We start from the raw sequence: 22563 nt of genomic DNA, 5'->3' as shown, positions 1-22563 counted from the left end.
TTACAACCAGTCCTCACACTTACTACTGTCCCAGCATCCCAACAGTCATGTGATCAAAATTTGGGCACTTGGCAACTGGCATGTATTTACAACAGTGGCAAGCATCCCAGGGTCATGTAGTCTCCGTGGGCGACTTTCCCCAGCCAGCTTCCCACCAAGTTAATGGGGTAAGCTAAATTTGCTTAACCACTGCATGATTCACTTAATAACTGTGGGGGGAAAGGTCACAAAATCAAGTGTGTCTCACTTAACAACCGCCTTGCAACAGAAATTCTGGTCCCAATTGTGTCATAAGTCGAGGACTATCTGTATAAGCTATGGGAGTCATTGCCTAAAGCACGGGTCGGCAACCCGCGGCTCCGGAGCCGCATGCAGCTCTTTAAGCTGTCTCATGCGGCTCCCAGGCCTCCTCTGCCATTCTGCAGAAAAGTCCCATTGAGAGAATGGGGCGGCAGAGGTTTGGAGAGCTGATGCCTTTCGGGCTCTCCAAACCTCCTCCACCCCGTTTCCAAGGCTGCCAGCTTCGTCCATGTTTGAGGAAGCCAGCAGATCTCCAAACAGCCGGTGGCGGTTTGGAGAGTTGCGCGCACAGCTCTCCAAACCTCCTCCCTGTTTGCAGGGCTGCTGGCTTCCTCAAATATGGACGAAGCCGGCAGATCTCTAAATGGGCAGAGCAGCTCCAAACCTCCAGCGCCCCGTTTGGAGAGCTGCTCCCTTCCGTGTTTCTTTTAAATGCGGACGAAGGAAGTACCTCTCCAAACGGGGCGCCGAAGGCAGCAACTCTCCAAATGGGGTGCCGGAGGTTTGGAGACCTGCGTAGGTCTCCAAACCTCCGGCGCCCTGTTTGGAGAGCTGCTGCCTTCTTCCGTGTTTCTTTCACATGCGGACAAAGGCAGCAACTCTCCAAATGGGGCACCGGAGGTTTGGAGCTGTGCAGGTCTCCAAATTTCCGGTGCCCCGTTTGGAGAGCTGCTGCCTTTGTCCACATTTGAAAGAAACGCAGAAGAAGGCAGCAGCTCTCCAAATGGGGCGCCGGAGGTTTGGAGACCTGCGCAGCTCTCCAAACCGCTACCGTCCCGTTTGCAGAGCTTCCGCCTTCATCCATGTTTGAGGGTGGCAGCAGATCTCCAAACGAGTGGCGGCGGTTTGGAGAGCTGCATGTGCAGCTCTCCAAACCTCAACCATCCTGTTTGCAGAGTTTCTGCCTTCGTCAAACATGATCTCCAAACTGGCAGCAGTGGTTTGGAGGCCCTGGGGGGAGGGGCAGGGCGCTCTGGCAGCTCTGGCTGCACCCGGGCTGAAAACAGCGCCGCAACCCAGCGCCCGTCACCAGGCAGACTCGCCGCCGCTGCCGCCTCCCAAGGCTGCAAGCTTCGCACGGGAAGCCCAGCGTCTGGGGAAGCGGCAGCGAAAGGGCCGCCTCCCTTTCCCCCCCACCCGGCTTCAGTTGGGAGTTTTGTGCTCTCGAAGGTGGCGAGGACTTTTCGGGCTAGCTAGCAGAAGAGAAGCCGGGCCCTTCCTCCTCGGGAGCCATGAGCAGGTGTGGGAAGTGGTGCAAGCACGGCTTCGTGAAATTTGCCCGCACCCTCTTCAAACTCATCACGGGCAGGCTTAGCAAAGGTAAAGGCGAGGAGTAAAGGTGACGTGGGAATGGCAGGCGGCAGAGGGAGGGAGGGAAAGGAGCGAGAACACCAGCCGACGCCATTCGCCAATCTTTGGGTTTAGGGAGCGGAGTGTAAGGGTTCCCGGTTCCCTTCAGAGAGGGCGTTTGCTGCGCTTGTGGCGTTTTGCAGGCCGAGAAAGGTTTGCTAACTGTTTGTTGGGTCACTTCTGGGCGATCACGGGGGCCCTGGACGATGTGGAGTTTTGCAGCAAAGCCTGGTAGGAAAAGGCTTCATCGGGACACACTTTCCTGCTTAGGCGGCTTCCGAAGCTACGAATCGCCCTTTCCAGTTTGCAGCAGTAGTGGCAGCAGCTGGAAGGCGGCGTGAAAACCGGTCCGCGAACCTGTTTCCTGGGGGGAAGAGTTGGAGCCTGTTGTTTTGTGCATGCATGCGCATGCGCGCACATGCACACTCTTCTTTGCGGCTCCCAGTTTTTTCTTTTCTGAGGGAACCGGTTCCGAGTGGCTCTTTCACTGTTTCGGGTTGCCGGCCCTTGGCCTAAAGAATATCCACATTCTAAAAATTAGCCCAAGTGTTACCGGTAGGAGTCGCTTAACATTGCACAGAATTATGCAGGTGTCTTTGAGGGAAAGGAGGGAGAAAAAAAGTCAAGATGGCAGCTATGATCATTGGGTTGAAGCCATCACTCTCCTGTGAATATCCCTGGTGTCCTTTTTGATCTTGTGTCTCATTGGATGAATGACCATGTGACCTAGATGGGGCTGTCAATTAGTAATCAGGGTCAGAATCTTAGGGTGGGTAGCCTCCACATTATCCCCATTTTAGCCTATTCCTAAGGTTAATTTTTTAAAATCTGTTTTCTCCCTGAAGAGGACAGAACATTTACAAATCCTATGAAAGCAATGTGTAGAATCAGCACTCGCCTTAAGTTTTTAAACTATTTCTGCACTAAAGATACCAGTTCAAATCCTACTTGTTTTCTTTCCAGCCATCCTCTGTCACAGGGATTTCCCCCTCCCCCACAGGAGCTTATGATGAAGTTGGGCTCTGAGGTTTCACTAATTTATTATCTGGTAGAAAGTTCAGGGCAGATGTTTGGCTTCTATAAAAGATTTTTGAAAGTTTAAGCCAACATTTCAAGATCTATTCGTAGGGTCCAGCAAGCAGAGATTCTGCCAGCGTCGTGGATCAGAAGTTATTGATGGAAATGGACTCTCTCATCTGCATGCAGAGCACTTCATCAATGTAAAGTGTATTTGCTTTGACTTCAATCTCTTCCTCCAGAGAGAGCTGCCGGCGGTGTAGGCCTTTCAGTTCTATTTCAGCCTGAGCCAATGTGTCCTTCAGCCTACGGGAGAAACAGAAGAAAAAAAGGTGAAGGCTACTACTTTCAAGAATTTGGCAAGCCTCTCCATGGCTTTAAGTCAAACAAATCACAACAATCTTCTGATTGTATGCTCTGGTCTGGCCCTGCTTCCATGTTAGTATGTCATAAAAGGTGGGTGTCCAAAGAAAGTAGGTTTAGTTCCAAAGAGATTCTGGTTGGCACTAAATCATCTCCTGCAGGGAAGTAGCTCCTTGGATTTCCTGTAACCTTGACTCTGCAGGCACAGAGTCTTTACTATTTGCCTTGCTCTGTTATCTGGGATTCTTTTGATCTACGGCCTCCAAGGAAGTAGATAGCTTCTGTCTCAGTTGCCTTTTGCTACCTGTTGGTTGGATCCCTGCCCTCCCAGCTTGTAGGGAAAGCAGGCAGGAGGTGACCATGTGGATATGAACAATTGTTAATGCCTTATTGGAGAAGAGTTTGCTTTTAGCAACCTTGAAAGAAATTGTAGTATGCCCGAACTTCTGGTTTGCCGACACAGCCGCCATGAATGTCTGGAAGGCGAGCTCCGTCTTCCGTGCCCAGTTTCGCTTTGCTGGGGGACCTTGGAAAGGGTTGAAAGTCGCCCTGTAGGGGCAACCAGCAAGGAGGGGATCCCCGTTGGATAGCAGGAGGGCAGGGCAGCCTTCCAAACTAGCAGACGAAAAACTGGCCACAGCAATATGGCTCGTCACTAGGCTGCAGACAGCTGAAGTCACACTTAACCACCAGGCAATTTTAAAGCAGCACGGATGAGACTGGGTGAGATCTATCTATCTTAAATCCTAACTATTTTTTTTACCTGCAAAACCTACTTTCCGCCCTGTGGAGAGGGAAGGGAGATTTTATCCCTCCCTCTAGAAACAGCGGCAACTGACTATCCAGGGAGCTTAAAACATTGAAAGAATAACTTGATCCTAATTGGAAATCTATTTTTTAAAGTTAAAGATAAACAGTTCGGGACAACTACCGTAGTTTCCGGCGAATAAGACTACTTTTTAACCCATGAAAATCTTCTCAAAAGTCAGGGGTCGTCTTATACGCCGGGTGCTGAAAATTTAGGGACAGGGCTGGCTGGAAAACCTGCAGCGGATCTCCCATTTAGTCTGCGCAGGGAAAGCGGGACCAATTGGAGAAGAAGCTGCAGTCTGTGATTTTTTATGGTCTGGGCGTCTGTCTTTCTAAAGTTGAAGAGCAGCTGTTTGATGACAAACAGCCTTATGTTTATAAGTGACAGTTTTCCTACTAAGCACCTGCATGTCATAAGCATTTGAATTAAAATTACCATATTAAAATCAAATCTGATGTTTTTTAATTTTTATTTGGTGTGCGTTGGAAGAGGGGTAGTCTTATACGGCGAGTATAGCCCAAACCCTATAATTTAACAGGAAATGTAGGGGGTCGTCTTATACGCCCAGTCGTCTTATACGCCGGAAAATACGGTACGTCGAGATGGAAAAACAGGGATGATTTGTTCTCTCACAAAAATGGCAACCGGATGGTTTTTTCTACGTCAAACAATCTACATAACAACACAAACTCAAAAGCACAGACATGGAAGACGATTTGGCAAAGAAAGAAAGCCAGAACAAAATTGGGGTTTTGACTTACTCGTTAGAATTTAAATAGAATATACTCAAATGGATAAAACTTGTATTTTGAACACTAGATACTTTTATGAGATGAGATAAAGAAAACTTTGGTCATTTATAACTTAGAAGTATAAATATTAATAGTTAAATTTGAACATTGATTTGCTTATAAAGATTAAATGTAAAGGTAATTAAGATATATATAAGCTAAAATTAATCGATGAATGTAATATTTTTTTATTTAATGGTAATAATAAGAATTATTAGCTTAAGCACGAGAGATAGTAGATATTAAGAGAAAAAAGACAGGAAGTATTAAAGGTTGAAATAGGAGGAATTTTGGTTACTAAATTTAAGATATCTGTAAATTACCAGAAAATAAGAGTATTATATTGTATAAATAATTAATTGATGTAAGATGGTGAGAACCCAAATAGATAAGATGTGTATTTTGAACCTTAGATTGTGATGAATTGTGATAAAGGGAATTGGGATTATTTAAACCTCAGAAATTATAAATATCAAACACTAAATATAAATATTAATGGGAAACTAAAAATTGGGAAAAATCAACCACAACATTGATTGTCTAAAAAGATTGAATGTTAAAACAACTAAGATATGACTAAACTAAAAAATATTGATAAATGTAAGAAAGATATTTTTATTTAATCAATATAATAAGAATTGTATTAATTTAAATATCAGACAATAAATACTAAGGGGAAAAGAGAGGAAATATTTAATGTAAAAGTTTGAGATCTGTACTAAAGATATTTGTATGTTATTGAACTATTGACCAACTCAGCCGCCACGTTGCTTTTCAAATATTTAAATGTAAAACTAGAAAACCAATACAATTTTCTTTAAAAAAGAAGTTGTAGTATGCCCCCTGAAGAGGGAATTTGTGGAACCATTAGTATTAGAGGACAACCAACCAGTCAACGACCTTCCCTAAAAAAAGAACTGGTGATGGACCAACTTCACAGCACCTAGAGAAATCAGATTATCAGGATTCAGGCCAAGAGATGACACTGGTCACACTCTTAAATGATCTGTGTTGTAACTTGGATAAATGTACCCCTCCTGGTCTTAATAGACTTTGTGATGGCTTTTGATACTATCAGCCATGGTACGCTTTTTTGGACCATCTGCGAGAGTAGGAACTGTTATTTCATAATGGTTTCACTCCTTCCTTAGTGGGTAGTCTCTGTGTTGAGAAGGAAGACAGGTTGGCCTAGTAGCCTATGGTTTATGGGATGCTGGAGTTGGTCCTATCGGCCCTGCTTTTTAACAACTTTATGAAGCTACCGGGACAGGTCACCCAAAGGTTTGATGTACTCAGTTGTACATTGCCACTCTGAGCTGGGGAGTGGAGGGAGAGAAATACTTTTTCCTGCTGTCCAGAAGCTACCTAGATCTGAATGGGAAAGAACAGCCTGAAGTTGAATCCTGGCAATTTGTTGTCAATACATGAGGTGCCCTGTTGTCATCAAATTCCTGTGATAGTCAAGTTCACAATTTAGGGGTGTTTCTAGACTTGGCTTTCTACTCCGTAACTAGAAATCATGGACAGGGAAACATGGCAGCAATAAATCATAACCTTATCACCACCCATTTGGATTACTGTAATGCACTCTACTGAGTTCTGCCCTTAGAGAATATTGAGATACTACATTTGGTCCAAAATGTATCAGCCTGCATCTTTTATGTCTTGATGCCCAGGCACCTTTAGGACCAGCTATTCCCATTATCGTTAACTCTAACAGGAAGAAACTATTGCAAATCCCTCACTTTTGAGAGGTTTGCAGGCATGGTGGCACTGTTTTTTTTACTGCAAACACTATTAATACATTAATGTATGGTTTACTTGAACACTATTTACAGAACTAAACCAAGTGTCTTGGTTGCTCTTTAGTGAGGTTAGATACCTAGCAGTTGCAAATGTATGTACAAACACTGGTTAATTTGTTATTTAATGGGTTTGCATATCCATCTTACTTAATGTTCGAAATATGTGCAAGCCCAGAAAATGGTTAATTAAATAACCAAATTAAGCATATTCCATGAATGTAGTCACAAGCTACAAACTAGCCAACCACATTTTAATCTAGCACTGTGAAACCAAGAAATGGTTGTATTTACACAGCTTAATCTGGCTACCAAATGGATCCCATCAATACACTGAATGATAAACCAATCCATAGGCTAGGTTTGCGCAATAGGCTAAGCCACAAATATCTACTTTAACTTTACCCAAGCTTGGCCTATTGTACAAATGCACTTGCAAAATCTTTACCCAACATCGCTAAGCTTCTAACATGAACACAGCTTTAGGGTAATCAGTCTGCTCGTGTATATCATTGTATTCCTGCTTGCCAGAATGGCAGGCAAATGCCTCCCAACTCAGCTGCTAGAAGCACCTGCTCAGTCTCAATTCGTCTCATTTGGATTGCTGAGATTCCTATTAGCATTGCTTGTGTATCATAAGTTTCCATTTAGAGCCAGAACTAGCAGTGGCGTAGCGTGGGGGGTGCAGGGGGGGCCGGCCGCACCGGGCGCAACATCTGGGGGGGGCGCTCGCACTGAGCTGCTCAGGGAGCCCCAAGGGCTGCACAGAGTTGGCTTGGCTCCGCTCTCGAGCTGCTCTTTCTTGCAAAGCGAAATGAGTCCGGCAGGTGAGATGGGCGGCCACATAAACTGAATAAAATAAATAGAAGCGCCCAACTCTCCGCCCAGGCTCAGGCCAACCGCAAGCGTCCCGCAGGTGCCCCGGCAGGCTTGGCCGAGCGAAGACGGACCTGCCGGCCGGCCGGCCTAGCTTTGTGCGCATGCGTGGCTTTATTTAGCGGGGCTCACGTGCGAGCTTGAATGCAGCGGCTCTTGCAGGTCGGAGCCTCACCCAGCCGCCCTCGAGAGGGACCCGGAAGCATCCCGCATTGCGCGCGACTCTTCTTGGAAAGTCTACACCGCTGCGGGGTGCGTCTTTTCGGCGGTGCCGTGACGTCACTGCCCGCCCGCCCCTCTATTTCTGCTTCCGGTTGCCTTGCCCCGGGTGCTGACAACCCACGCTACGCCACTGAGAACTAGAAGCCTAGGGAGAAAAATCATTCCCTAGGACTTAGAATGCTATGCACTTTCCCAGAGTTTAATTCTGGGAAATCAAAACTCCCTCCATTTAAATTCTTTGTCCATAGAAGAGCCACCAACTGCTCTGATCTCCCCCATGAAGCAGCCCCACCTTCACTTCTACTAGAGAGAAGTTAGCCCACAAATCCATTGAAATCTTTGACCAAAAGGGGGAGAATTAGGTCTAAAATTAAGACAAATGATGGACCAATCAAAGGATCGATCACAAAATGAAATGAAACAATCCATTGCACATACAGGTTTTGCAGAACAGGGATCTCACACTGTTTCCTGCTCCTCCCTCACCCCAGAAAGTTACTAACTTCCTGGGACAACCCCAGATTTGACGAAGGCTCTGTGGCTTCTCGGTTGTACTTGCCTCTGGATATTATGGCAGATTTCCTGCACTTCACTCATGAGTCGATACTGCACTATGTCTCGGCAAAGCTCTACATTTGGACGGTGAGTCCGGGTATCCAAGCGAGTTTGGGCCACCTTGGCTGGCCCCTCCTTATCCAGGATAGCCTTCTTCAGAGCATCAATATTTTTTGTCTGAGAGTTGATCTCCTCCATCACCTTCAAATACAGACAGAACAAAGAGAGGAACACATTTCGGCTGTGTTCATAGCACACAATTAGATCCCTTGAAGGTCTAATGGCTGTCTTTATAAGAATAAGAAGCCTGGTTCATTTTAAGTCTTGGCTTTATTCTTTTTAAACTGTTTAGTTAGTTCTTCCCTCTCTTTATTCCCCATCCCAAAGTTCGGTACCCCTCCAATATTTACCTTTGCCAAGTGAATTTCTAATTTGTTCTTGGCATCCTTGGTTTCCTTCACCCTATTCTGGAATGCAATGTTTACTGTCCTGTTTTGCTTGCGCATGTCACTTGCAGTCTGGGACAAAATGCTGTCAATCAAGGCTCTGAGGGCCAGGGAATTGTTTCGCTGTTTGTCGGCTTTTTCAACATTTGTGTTGGAGAAATCCATCCATTGTTCAGGGCTCACTGAGCTGTCCAAAAAACAAGAGAAAAAAATGGACTCCCACATGCAACCCTATGTATTCAGTGTCCAGAGAAAGGATGGGAATCATTGTGAAATGTTCAAATCTTTGAGGGAAGAATCACAATCAAGAATGTCCATAGGGTGGGTGTATTACAATCACAAGATGGTGGTCACGACCATGCAATCAAAGTCCTGTCATCAAATAATACAATACCAAGTATTCTGGGCGTTAGTTATGGCTCTATGAGGCAATAAGGGAAAAAAGATAGATTGGTGGAATATTTCTGAAGAAACTTCTTGGATGAAAAGCGAAACATCTTTAAGGAAAAACAAAGAAAGTCCAGTTGCCTTTTGAAAAAGCATCTTTGGGACAATCATGATTTGGATGACTGAGAATATCCATACACATTGACATTGGTGGAGCATGAACCCAAATGAGCTTCCCTCATGCTATTCTCATCTGTGGCACCATCAACTGCCCAGGTCCTTCCCAAGTTTGGCCTTTGTTGAAATGAACCATGGTTACAAAAGAGCCCCTGTGTCCCAATGACAGGTTTTCCTGGTTCTCCCACACAGTTCCCCATATGACACTTACTTCTCCTCAACCTTCACAACATTTTGGGCATATCCAATATCAGTGGAGTTGTTGGTCAGATTGGAGCAATAGTTGTCAATTGTCAAGGCTGTGAATTTATCCTTCAGATCCTGTTCAAGGTTGTATTTGGCCGTGCGATTAAGCCTGAAAGAGGAAAAAGCCTTTGGGAAGAGAATAAATAAAAAGCTGTCCAGCCATACAGTTCTAAAATGCAGATTACACATGTATCAAAGGACTCGGTATAACACAGTTGATATATTAGAGCAGTATTATGCATGCTACAAACTCTATGGAACAGAACATCAGATTTACAAAGAAGCCTTCTTATTCCTTCATGATTTTTGCTGTAGAATGAAGAAACCAGCTCATAGTCCTCCTGTATGTGTCTGTAAGAGAAGGGCAGGCAGAGTTGGAGGGCAGAGTTAAATGCATCATCAGTTTAGAGTCCTTGCATTGCCACAAGACACCCAAGTCCAGTCCTCCCTTGAATTCCATTGGACCTTATCTAGCACCAATTTAATGCTGGCAGTTAGTTGACCAGATTCTTGTGTATAAAGGTAAATGTAAAGGTTCCCCTGCACATGCGTGCTAGTCGTTTCCGACTCTAGAGGCCGGTGCTCATCTCCGTTTCAAAGCCGAAGAGCCAGCACTTGTCCGAGGACATCTCCGTGGTCATGTGGCCGGCATGACTAGACGCCAAAGGCGCACGGAGCGCTGTTACCTTCCCACCGTAGTGGTCCCTATTTTTCTACTTGAATTTTTATGTGCTTTCGAACTGCTAGGTTGGCAGAAGCTGGGACGAGTAACAGGCGCTCACTCTGTTACGCGGCACTCGGGATTCGACCCGCCAAACTGCCGACCTTCTGATCGACAAGCTCAATGTCCTAACCCACTGAGCCACCGCATCCCTTCTTCTTGTGTATAGGCTTCAATAAATTATTTATGCTGCAAGGTTATAAATCGTGCTGTTTCTTTGCGTCTGACATTGTCAAATGCACAATCCACCCAATGTCATTGTCTGGAAATTAGTGAAGACTTTGTTCAATTGTACCTGAGAAGTTTTACATGCAGAATAGTTGCTGTTCCATTGAGTTATAGTCTTAACACCCAAGACTACATACCTATCCCACTATACTCTGTGGGATTAACAGCTTTAGTTCATACTGCATCACACTTTAGGTTCTTCCCTGTTGCCCATATCATCTCCAGAATTTCCACAGCTTTCTGTTTTTCTTTTCTTTTCAGCCTTTTCCTTTTCCTATACCTGAGTTGCTCATCCGTTTGCTCCAGAGTACGTTCAAGCAAAGCAACAACTCCCTGGAAGACCTCAACTTCCTTGATCAGCTCCCGTTCCACTTCATCATGGACCAAGTCAATACCAACCCGCCTTTCCCTGAAACAAAAACAAAAATTCTTTTCAGGGTTTTGACACAACAGGAAATCCTAACTCTGTGGGTATATTAATGTTTGCCCAATAATCAAGCATGTCTGATTTTTCCCCCTCCATTTTATTGTTGTCAGCTGCCATGGTGAAATGGGTGGCAAATAAATTTCACAAATAAATAATATAACAATAAATAAAGGTCCATACACAGAAAAATAATTTTAAAAATCTCAACCACTAGAGCTTACCTCTCACCATTTGTGAATTTATTATATTTTTATATCACTATACTTCCCAAGGATTCACAGCTGTGCACAACTAGAACTTACACTCTCTTAGTTTCTACTTCAGCACCTTCACCATTATACTAAACTGGTTCTTTGCCCCAATTGTGTTTATTGAATAGTCTTCAGAGGCCATTCTAGCTGATCTTGAAAAAAACCCATACTTAATTTTACCCTAAATACTGTAGGTCGGATCTGGTTAGTACGTACAATGGAGACTAGCAAAAAATCTTAAAACAATAGGTTAAACTGTAAAGTTTTAAAAATCCCGGAGGGAAACAATGGCAGACATGGAAAATAACACAATTGTGTTCATCTTGCTATTAGAAGCTGAACACAATTGGAGGAAAACTTATACAGGTGGTTCTCAAATTTGATGTTCCTTCAATATGTGGATTTTAATCTGGAGAATTCTCAGTAGTAGCTAAGAAGGCTGGGAAATATCTAGGAGTTCATATATCTGGAGGGTACTTAGATGGAAAAAACCAATCCTATATTGTTCTGCAAGATTTTCCAATGTCAAAACCCTCCCAAAATGTAAAATGTTACAATGTCCTTTGTAACTATTATTATTATTGTTGTTGTTAAATTTATTTGCCACCCATCTCACAGATTGACGTGATTCTGTTCCCTTCAAGGTAGATTGTTACTCAGATAAAACTTCTATACTTTTCTGTCACAGAGGTACTCTTAATTAGCTTTTTATCCCAGCCCCATGAAGAAGTTGATCAAGAGACAATTCAGAAGTAATTCCTCAAGTGTGACAAACATGAAATAGTAAAATTGGTACCAGATGGAGAGTATTTCTAGTTAAAAATGCATATATAGACAAAAGATGTCCATTTTAGAGAAAAGGCCTAATGTAGGTGCATCCTCTAAGAAGCAGAGAAGAAACCTGAAGAGGATAGGATAATAAAATATAATAAATAACTAAATCTTAATTAATAAATATCAGTATAATTACAGGCAGTCAGTTCTTCACCCGTTTCTTTTCAAGGTAGAGACTGGGACTCTTGAGAATGATCTTCAGCCCCAGAATCCCTAAAATAAGAGTCAGCTACTCTTTCTGCAAAATTAAACTATCTTGCAAGCTCCTACGCCTTTTCATTTGCAGCATCCATAATTCCACACAAAATGTCACCCAAGCCTTCTTTAGGCTTACTTTTTCATTAGTATGGACTCATAAAGTAGAGCACACTGAATAACTGCAGTGATTCACTTAACAACTGCGCCAATAAAGGCCCTATAATGGGGCACAACTCATTTAACATCTGTCTTGCTTAGTAAAACAAATGTTGGGCATAAGTCAAGGACTGCCTGTCATATGAACCCAACTTATCAGACCAGCTTCGGATTTCATATATATGGTGCAAACCTAGTATGTTGTGCAAACATAATATATGGATTCATATATTAAGGCATATACCTTAATTGAAGTCCAACATCTGCCTTAATACTTATGTATTGGTTACAACCGTTCTTTAATACTTAGAAAGGGCTTTGCCAGCTCTACCTAGCTAGACCAGAGGTTAGGCCAAGATCTTCTACATACAAAGCAAATGTCCCACTGCTTAGCTGTAGAACAAACACACCATAGGAGCAGTGGTGGGATTCAGCCGATTCGCACCACTTTGGAAGAACCAGTAGCTAATTTTTTGTTGCCCAGGTCCAGAACGGACTTTCGGAAGCAGCATCCACACAGAGAACCAGTTGTTCACATATTTGAATCCCACCACTACATAGGAGACATAACAGTAGGAAGGTACATTAGAGAGATCATTTCCTCCAATTCTCTACTCGGTGCAGAAATCCACTACTTCAGGTTCCCCATAGATGGCGAGCTAAGCTTTGTTTAAACATGTCCAGTGTAGAAGTCCAAAATTTCCTAAGGCAGTCTGTTCCATTGCTAATTCTTGTCATTAGGAAATTTTATTTGATGTCCAATTGAAATATACTACAGGCAGTCTTTGACTTATAACCGCAGTTGAGCTCCAAATTTCTATGAACTAAGCAAGACAGTTTTTAAGTGAATTTTGCCCCATTTTACGACCTTTCTTGCCACACTTGCTAAGTGAATCACTGCAGTTGTTAATTTAGTAATATGGTTATTACCGTAAGTGAATCTGGCTTCCCCGTTGACTTTGCTTGTCAGAAGGTCCCAAAATTTGATCACATGACCCCAGGACACTGCAATGGTCATAAATACTTGCTGGTTGTCAAGTGGCCAAATTTTGATCCTATGATCATGGGGATGCTGCAATGGTTGTAAGTTTGAAAAACAGTCATAAGTCACTTTTTTCCAGTGCCATTCTAACTTTGAATGGTCGCTAAATGAATTATTGAAAGTCAAGGACTACCTGTGTCATTTATCAATAGGAAGAGTTAGAAGTGTATTTAGGGGTCACCGTATTTAAGCCCTACTGCAGGATCTACTAGAGCATCTCTGACATGACCATGCAGTCTCTGATGTAGAGGAGAACTCTCCACTTCATATGGCAGCCAGGTCCACTGGTTAATAATTTAGAGTTCAGGAAGTTAATTTAAACCTACTGTTTGTCCTGTAACAAGGAATAACTCCAACAGGTCTTCTCCTTCTCCTTCCTTAGAGAGGGCTGTAAAGCACTGTGAAGTGGTATAGAAGTCTACGTGCTATTGCTATTGTGCGTGACAGCCCTTCAGAAACTTGAAGATCACCACTCTCTTTTCTAGACTAAATATTTGCACGTCTCCAGTTATTTCTCATAACATTTTTTCCTGCCAGCTACTATGAGTGACTCAAGACCTTTTCTCCCAGCTAACCAGTCATGATGACATTACAGTGTTTTTCTTAATCCAGACAAGTTTATCCCACCTGCCTCCAGCAAGTAGAAACTGAAGTAGCCTCTCAAGTCCAAAAATAAATAATCCTCTCACCGATTTAAGAGACACTCCTGAGCAGTGAAAAGTGGTTCTTTGCAGCCCTCCAGAGCTTTTTCCAGCCTTGTTTTGAATGACAAAAGCACTTCAGTCTCCTTCACAATCTGGTCAAGTTTGTCATCCAACTGCTGCTTCCAGAATTTTATCTCCTCAAGTCTCTGTTCTGCAGAAGTGAGAATACTCAATCACCCCAAGGTAGAGGAAAGCAGCATCCAGGTCCAACAGCAGCTAGATCTCAGGGCTTCATCCAAAAGGAGAATCTGATGACCACCCATAACAGACAATGTGGATGAAGCTCAAGTGAATGATGCCATCAATTCAAGGGCTGAGTTCACACAGTATTGAATTAAGCCATTTTCTGGGGTTGCGCAATATATTGAACCATAACCTACCGTAGTCCAAAAGTCTGGGTTTGCATTGCATGATGAGACACAAAATTCTAAAACTATAAACTGTATATTTTACGAATGTAGTTGTTACATCTTTACCTTACCTGCTTAGGCATCTTGGGTGGACATGTTAATCTCCATACATTGCAAGGGGTAATTGCTATATCTGCACATTTATCTCACAGCGCAATATTTAAGTTGGTTTAGAAGAGTGATGGACAACCAGAATCCTGCATGCACTTCCCCAAACCCATTTTTGCAGCCCAACAGTGTATTGCTAAAATGTGTTGACTAAATGGTACCCTCCAGCAGAATAATATAGTTGTCTTTTAAAAAATGGACACTGTCAAATGGGCATGTTAACATACGTTTTTCCAGTTTAAACAACCTCCAACCCCTTCCTTTCCAGGGACAAAAAATTCATCCTTGCATCATTGTCATTGGGACAACTACACATGCCTTCTGCGGCTCTTAAATGTTGGAAACAGGATGAAGAAACAAACACACGTTAATGTGACAGACACACCCCACAGATCAGGTCCCTTCAGCAGGCGTGGACAACCTCAGCTGGCATGCAGCCTCCGAGACTCCCTTTGAGGGTCCCTGGATCCCACAGCCATTCTAGTGTGGACAAGGCCAGATCTTTTTAATGATTTGTTTAAAAGATTTCTATGGCCACCCATCTGAAACAATTCTGGGTAGCCCACAACAGTAAAACCAGTAAAAATTAAAACTGAAACATAAAACAATCAAACTACAACAAGAACTTTGCAGCTTAATCATCCCCTGAGGATGTCGCATAGCAAGCTCCAATTACTCTCCTTCCAGACTTTCTATTTTGGGGAGAGGTTGTATGGTTCACAGGCAAAACTGATACCTTGTGTTACAGAAATTTACCATCCCCTTTGAAAGCTTCCAGTATCAAGCCAATTTCCCCATCTTGTTTTTTAATGCTTAAGATATCTGTTTTGCCCCTCAACCCCTCTGAAACAGGGTTCTTTTTTGGTCCATCCACTCCTGTACATGAAGATATCATTGCCCCATCTCCTGCACTCCTTACCCAGCAATTCCTTACCCTTTGAATTGAACTTATGAACAGTCCACACACTTACAGCTATAGCAGCATCCCCATACAAGCAATCAAAAAGTGGGCACTTGGCAACTGATATGTATTTACAACGGTTGCAGCAACCCAAGGTCATGTGATTGCCATCTGCAACCTTCCTCCCTGGCTTCCAACAAGCAAAGTCAATGGGGCCATCATAGTCACTTAATGACCGCATGATTCGCTTAACAATTGCAGTGATTCAATATGGCACAAAAGAATCATAAAATCAGGCTTCCGGATGGCAAGGCGTCGCCGGAGGCAGCCATTCTTAGGCTGTCAGCCCTGCGGTGCCGATCAGCTGTTTTGGCGGTTCGGAAGCCCCCTCCTCGGAAGAAGAGGAGGGGGTGAGCGCCCAGGTAGGGGTAGAGCTCTCCGGGGCCGCCAGAACTTAAAGTTTTGGCGGCTGAAGGATTGAGCCCCCCCGAAGCCTGGGTATGCTCCGGACTGCGAGGCGCTTCTGCTCCGGGTTTTTTGGAGCAGAACAAGGCGTCCGCAACCATCCCTGCTAGCAAGAAAGAATTTTGGAGAACTTGGACGCAGGCAGAGCGATGCAGGAGATTCAGGTGAAAGTGGACTTTTGATCTTTAACTCAATGGATTTTGCTGAGCTAAAGTGAAAGTGCGTAGCAGACAATAGTGGGTGAAAATGGCGGCTACATCTTTGAAAGTTTTTAGAAGTGCCGGGGTTTCTCCGGTGCAGCAGTCTTCGTTGCGAGGTTTGTTGCCCCCTGCACCCATACCTGCATCAGCCCTCACAGTTAAAGATTTGCAGAATGTGATGCAAGAGATTATGGAAAAGCAATTGCAACAATTAGTTGAGATAATGGATGAAAAGATCATAGAGAAATTCACAGAACTAAGGGCAAACATCTTATCTGCATTTCAAGGCATGGCAATATGTATTGAGCGTTTGGACGAAAGAGTGGAGGATCTCAGTCAAAATAATACTAGATTAGAAGTAAAAATGACAGAAACTGAAAATGTGGTGGAAAAAATTGATTGTGATTTGACCTTGGTACAGTATCATCAGATGGAGTTTGCCGTGAGAATCAGAGGCTTAAAAGAAGATCCTAAAGAAAACCTGAAGAAAATAGTTTCTGAGGCTTTAGAAGGGGTGCTGGGGCGATCAGCAGATGAAATAATGGAAGATATAGATAAACTTTTCCGTGTTAATTCGTGGATTGCAAGACAAAGGAAATTACCCAGAGATGTGGTGGTTTATTTTACAAAGAGAGCGATTAGAAATGAGGTTATTCAAGCCTCCTACAATACTGAATTTGCAATTGCTGAGCAAGAAGTCTTGATTTTAAAAGAGATCCCTCCAAGAATCTTAAGTAGAAGGAAGAAATTTGCTTTTTTGGCACAAGAATTAAGACGACATGATATCAAGTATAGATGGGAGATACCAGTGGGTATGGTGGTGACCTATGAAGGTATGAGACATCGTCTTACTATGGTGATTCAGGCATGTGATTTTTACAGTAATGTTTTAAAAGCAGCCCCCCTACCACTTTTGGAATCTACAAAGAAGAAAGGTGAGGGAGAGTATCAATGATACAGAGAGAATTTACAAGGTGCTGAAGGAACAATGCAGACAAATGAGAAAGTTACAGGAGTGGATCAAGTTTCAGTATCATTGGAGGAGGCCAGAAATTGGAGGAGGCGTGCTGCTTCTAGATGGATGAGACGAGCTTGAAGATTTAGTTGTAGAACTGAAGGAAATAATAATGTAATAAGGATCATAAAAGGTGGTTTTAGAAGAGTAAACGGGAATTGAAATTGTTAAAAGGGTTAAATATTTGGGGATATATTTTTCACCCTCAAATGTAGAGTTATATAAAATAATTATGTTTTGTAATATTTTATGTTGTTTTAATTTTAAAATAATTATGAAAACTTAATTGGGAAGAATTGTAGTAATGCTTATTGAAATTTTGAAGGTCATGATTTGTTATTTGGTTGGTATGTATATCTATTGTGTGATAAGAAGGTGGATAATGTGTTTAAGGTATATATTTTAAAACACGCTCTGTTGCGAATTTGGGAAAAAGTATAGATGCAAGCTAATTGGTAAGTTACTTTCAAGGGCAATAATGAAATACGTAATAGAAAATACAAAAATGATGTGATTACATATAAGAAAATTTTAAGTTTGGAAAGGAATGTATGGTATTTGAAGCTGCATAATATTTTAAGGGGTTTTAGTATGAAAAATTACAGACCAGGTGGATAGATTAGAAAATTGATTTTTAATGATTGATGTAAATTTGTTTTGTCTGTAATTGTTCTTATTGGGTATTTTTATTGATATTACTGTCATGGATATCCGGATGTTGAATTTGATTACGGCAGTAAAATTTTTAGTAGGGCAATATTGGAAGAAGGCAGAACTGCCGATTATACAAGAATGGATTGTAAGAGTTCTCAACTTGGAGGATATGGCAAAGATTTTAGTGTATTTGAAAGACTATTTGCAACAGAGAAATACTGTGGAGTAAATATGGGACTAAAGAGTGTTATCCAGCATTTGAATAATTATTGATGTGATATTTATACTGTTTGGAGTTAACTTATAAGAGTTAAAGTGCGATAGTTTTAATAGTTTATGATTGTTTGTATTCTTATACCCTGTACTTAGCTCTGGGAAGTTGGGGAGGGAGGAGGGGGGAGGGGTTGGGGAGGGTTGGGGAGTGGGAAGGGGGTGGGGTGGGGTTTGTTAAAAATAAAATGTATTGTAAAACTCTTTAATAAAAAAAAAGAATCATAAAATCAGGCACAATTCATTTAACAATTGCCTTACCAAATTGGAAATTCTGGTTCCAAATATGGTGGTAGGTTGAAGACTACCTGTATTTTCTGGTTGTGTATACTACAATCACAAACAAACAAATTACCCACAAGATACTAACACCCCCCCCACACACACACACACACACCGGCAATAATGAAATTTAAAACAAACCTTTGCATGTTGTACAAATACAGATCTTTAACTGACTTGGTTCAAGGATCTTATGCAAACCCAGCCACCCGCTTTCAAACTCATGTACACATGCGTCCATATAAATGCATTAAAAGCATCCATCACCTATTCTCTTGTTGACATCACTCTGAGTCTTCTGAGTGGTTCTCTCAATTTCATCTAGCAACCGCTGGCTCTCATCTACCAAGCGTTCCGAACGAGACCGCTGGGCCTCGGCACTACTGTATTGGACCTTGTTAGCAATGTGCCATTCGGGGGGCAGAAACCTAGGGGGTGCTTGTATCAACTTGGCCATTATGGCATCCAGAAGACCCTGGGAAGGGAACAGAAGTTAAGTGAACACTTGGAAATAAAACTGGAAAACAACAACAAAAGTTTAATAGCAGGGAGAATAAACAGAAGTTGATTTTTTAAAAGGTGTGTTCCCTAAAAAAAACACTAAAGGGTCTCCTTCCCCTTCAGCAAGAAGCAGTAAGGCTATAGTTTTATTTCAAAATTATTACAATGGAATGTATATCTTCACAATTCTCCATATCTGGGTATTTATTTCATTTCAATAGCTGTCCATCTCAACAAGTGACTCTGAGTGGTGAACAGTCTTAAAATACAATAATAATAATAATAATAATAATAATAATAATAATAATAATAATAATAATAATAATAATAATAATAATATAAAGTTGGAAGGGACCTTGGAGGTCATCTAGTCCAACCCCCTGCTCAGGCAGTAAACCCTATACCATTTCAGGCAAATGGCTGTCCAGTCTCTTCTTAAAAACCTCCAGTGTTGGAGCATTCACCACCTCTGGAGGCAGGTTGTTCCACTGGTTAATTGTTCTAACTGTCAGGAAGTTTCTCCTTAGTTCCAGGTTGCTTCTCTCCTTGACTAGTTTCCATCCGTTGCTTCTTGTCCTGCCTTCAGGCGCTTTGGAGAATAGCTTGACTCCCTCTTCTTTGTGGCAGCCCCTGAGATATTGGAACACTGCTATCATGTCACCCCTCACTCTTCTCTTCGTTAAACTACACATACCCAATTCCAGCAACCGTTCCCTATATGTTTTAGCCTCCAGTCCCCCAATCATCTTTGTTGCTCTTCTCTGTACGCTTTCTAGAGTCTCGACATCTTTTTTACATCGTGGTGACCAAAACTGAACGCAGTATTCCAGATATGGCCTTACCAAAGCATTGTAAAGTGGTATTAGTACTTCACGTGATCTTGATTCTATCCCTCTGTTAATGCAGCCTAGCACTGTGTTGGCTTTTTTGGCAGCTGCAGCACACTGCTGGCTCATATTGAAGTGATTGTCTACTAGGACTCCGAGATCCCTCTCACAGTTACTACTATTGAGCAGGGTACCACCTATACTATACCTATGCATTTGATTTTTGCTGCCTAAATGTAGAACCTTACTTTTTTCACCACTGAATTTCATTTTGTTAGATAGTGCCCACTGTTCGAGTCTGTCCAGATCCTCCTGTATCTTAAGCCTGTCTTCTGGAGTCTTGGCTATTCCTGCCAGCTTGGTGTCGCCTGCAAATTTGATGAGTTCCCCATCTATCCCCTCATCCAAATCATTAATGAAGATATTGAAGAGCACTGGGCCCAGAACAGAGCCCTGGGGCACCCCACTACACACTTCCTTCCATGTAGATGCGGTTCCATTGAGGACCACACGCTGAGTACAGCCTGTCAGCCAGCTACGAATCCATCTGGTGGTAATGCTGCCTAACCCACATTTTTCTATCTTATCAAGTAGTAGGTTGTGATCTACTTTACATTAAAACAATTCCAATCACAAATTTAAAATACACAGTAGCTGAGGAAAATACCACAACCTACAATCATTAGCACAGCCAGAAGATAGGATTCTTCACACAGACAGGGTCCCAGCCCTGAGCACATTTACTGCTTCTTGATTTATACTGCTCAAAAAAAAAATAAAGGGAACAGAAAATAAGACATACTGCTGTTAAATACAGTACATTGTGTTGTTTAAGTATTTCCTTTATTTTTTTGAGCAGTATATTTAAAATGCTGAACTAGGCCACCCTCTGAACATTTCATGTATTCCATTCATGCTGCTTTCTGCTCAGAAGGACATCCTCCAAGGATCAGCACTGAGAAAGATCATATAGTTTTACATAAACAACTAGCTCCGTGGATTCATCCAGAAAAGATGGCTACCCAGATCCAAAAGTCCTTGAATGCTAAAACAAATTGTTTTGCTCAGTTTCTTAAGTTATAGGAAACATTAAGAAGACAGAAATGCATGAAAAGAAAATGAATATTTTAAAAAATATTTAAAATACTGTTAAAAAAAACACCATTTGGTCTAGCAGTTAAGGTACCAGGGTAGAAACTGGGAGACCATGAGTTCTAGTCCTACCTTAAGGCATGAAGGCTGGCTGGCTACTTTGGGCCAATCACTTTCTCAGCCCAATCCACCTCACAGGGTTGTTGTTGTGAGGAAAACAGGAGGAAGAAGGAATATTAGGTATGTTTGCAACCTTGAGTTATTTTTAAAAATGTATTCAGTCAGAGACATAAAAGCCTCGCATCAGATTGAAGAGGAAGAAACTATCCCCTGGAAATAAGCTAGTAAGGGCAGAACACCACTGCCTTAAGCCAGAAATACAAGAACTGATAGACTTCCAATGCAATTTTTCCCAAGTTCAGTACGGTAGCAGCTTCTTGCAAAATCCCCAGAAAGGAAGGGAACTGCTCCGAATCTTACGTGCATGAGGATCTTGTTATATATTCATTATCCCTATGATTTACAGAGCTGGCCGTCCCATGCAAGCCTGGCTACCCACTCTTTGGCGGTGCTCTCCACAGCAGCTCCTCCGTTCGCGAGTTCGAATTGGGGCGTAGGAAAGCGGAAAAGCAGGCACAACAAACCTGTTTCCATGGAAATAGGGCGACGCCTCCTATAGCAACGTGGCAGGCGCTGTAGAACGGAGCCGTGATTGGCTGCTGTTCTCTATCGACCCGTAGGAAAAAAATGAATGAATGAATAAATCAACAGCGGCGCGAGGTCGAGGTATTTGAATACGCAAATCCTTATAGTAAATACCTGATCCTGTCGGCAGCAATTTTAACACTAATGAATCGAACATTTAGCCCTGGGTGGGTTGATTCGCTGTAGAGATGCAGATAGTGGTGAAGGGCGCAAACCCTGCAGCGCAGAAAGCTGAGGAATCCTTTTGTCTGATCTCGCCTTTGATGCGACGGACAAGCAGTTTAACTGTTCTTAATTTTTGTAATTGTTGTATTGTTATTTTAAAAACCTTGTGAACCGCACTGAGTCCTACGGGAGAAGGGCGGTATATAAGTCTAATAAAGATAAAGATAAAGATTTGCAAGTAGCATTGACACGTCTGGCTGCAAAAATCTATAGATTTTTGGCCAATAGATTTCCAGCGAAGAGACCCAGAAACTCGTCGCTGTCATACTCCGGATCTTTGCAGCAGCCCGAAAAAGAGAGACTTCCGGAGACTAGGAGTCTCGAAATTTCCTTAGTTTTGAAGTGTGATTTTATCTTGACCTCTCCTCGTTCTTCTGTCAGGAATACTAGGGCCTCCTCTCTTCAGAGATTTTATTTCCAAAAATGTTTAATTACTTCAACAACCTTTGCTTCGTTTGGTTACTAGGTTAATCCGTATTTTATATTTATACACTTAAATGAATTGCATACAGACAGACAAGTGACTAGTTTGAAGAAGATCAAGCTAACAATCATCGGTTTGGCATATTGTGTGAATGTAATTCCTTGTCTTTAAGTGACTTGATTAAGCTTCACCCAAATAGGTGTCTGATAACATCCACAATTAGACTGGTTGCAGGGTAGTTTGAGACCGAAGTTAACAAGCGTGGGACTCGCGCCACACTTAGCCAACATGTGATTGGCTAACTCGTGGTTCTATCAACGAAACAATGAAAAACGCGGGCTGATGGGTCTTTTCCAATCATAGCATCATTTAGCTCGATAGACAATTGGTAGACTGATGCAATCAATCAGAATAGAGCCGGGAGAGACCTTGGAGGTCTTCTAGTCCAGCCCCCTGCTCAAGCAGGAGTCTCTTTCCAGAAGTGTGAATTTTTAAAAAATAACATTTCTCTTCCCCCATCCATGAAGTCTAGAAAGGGCGCAAACTTCACCCACTCAAAGGATCAGCCATTCTGATGCTT

At 42.5% G+C, this 22563-nt stretch overlaps 1 protein-coding gene across 1 annotated transcript; it reads right to left on the bottom strand.

Moving 5' to 3' along the window:
- Positions 1–2663: 2663 nt before the first annotated feature.
- Positions 2664–21198, bottom strand: TEKT1 (tektin 1). Its single transcript, XM_083349631.1, has 8 exons — positions 21110–21198; positions 18477–18684; positions 13890–14055; positions 10573–10701; positions 9309–9452; positions 8498–8720; positions 8092–8288; positions 2664–2973 (listed from the first exon to the last, which is right to left on the bottom strand). Exons 1-8 carry the CDS (start codon positions 21113–21115, stop codon positions 2814–2816), a joined length of 1233 nt encoding a protein of 410 aa, XP_083205757.1. The 5' UTR covers positions 21116–21198; the 3' UTR covers positions 2664–2813.
- Positions 21199–22563: the final 1365 nt, after the last annotated feature.

The sequence above is a fragment of the Vipera ursinii genome, assembly GCF_947247035.1.
Source record: "Vipera ursinii genome assembly, chromosome: 1".
NCBI lineage: Eukaryota > Metazoa > Chordata > Lepidosauria > Squamata > Viperidae > Vipera > Vipera ursinii.
This window is presented reverse-complemented; position numbering and strand designations above follow the sequence as displayed.

Bases quoted from the DNA above. Each gene is read 5' to 3' on its own strand.
- TEKT1 (XM_083349631.1), bottom strand. The intron at 14,056-18,476 runs GTGATGGATGCT...TCACTTCTGCAG, and splicing joins TGATGTCAACAAGAGAATAG to AACAGAGACTTGAGGAGATA. The intron at 9,453-10,572 runs GTATAGGAAAAG...TTCCTCTTTCAG, and splicing joins CAAACGGATGAGCAACTCAG to GCTTAATCGCACGGCCAAAT.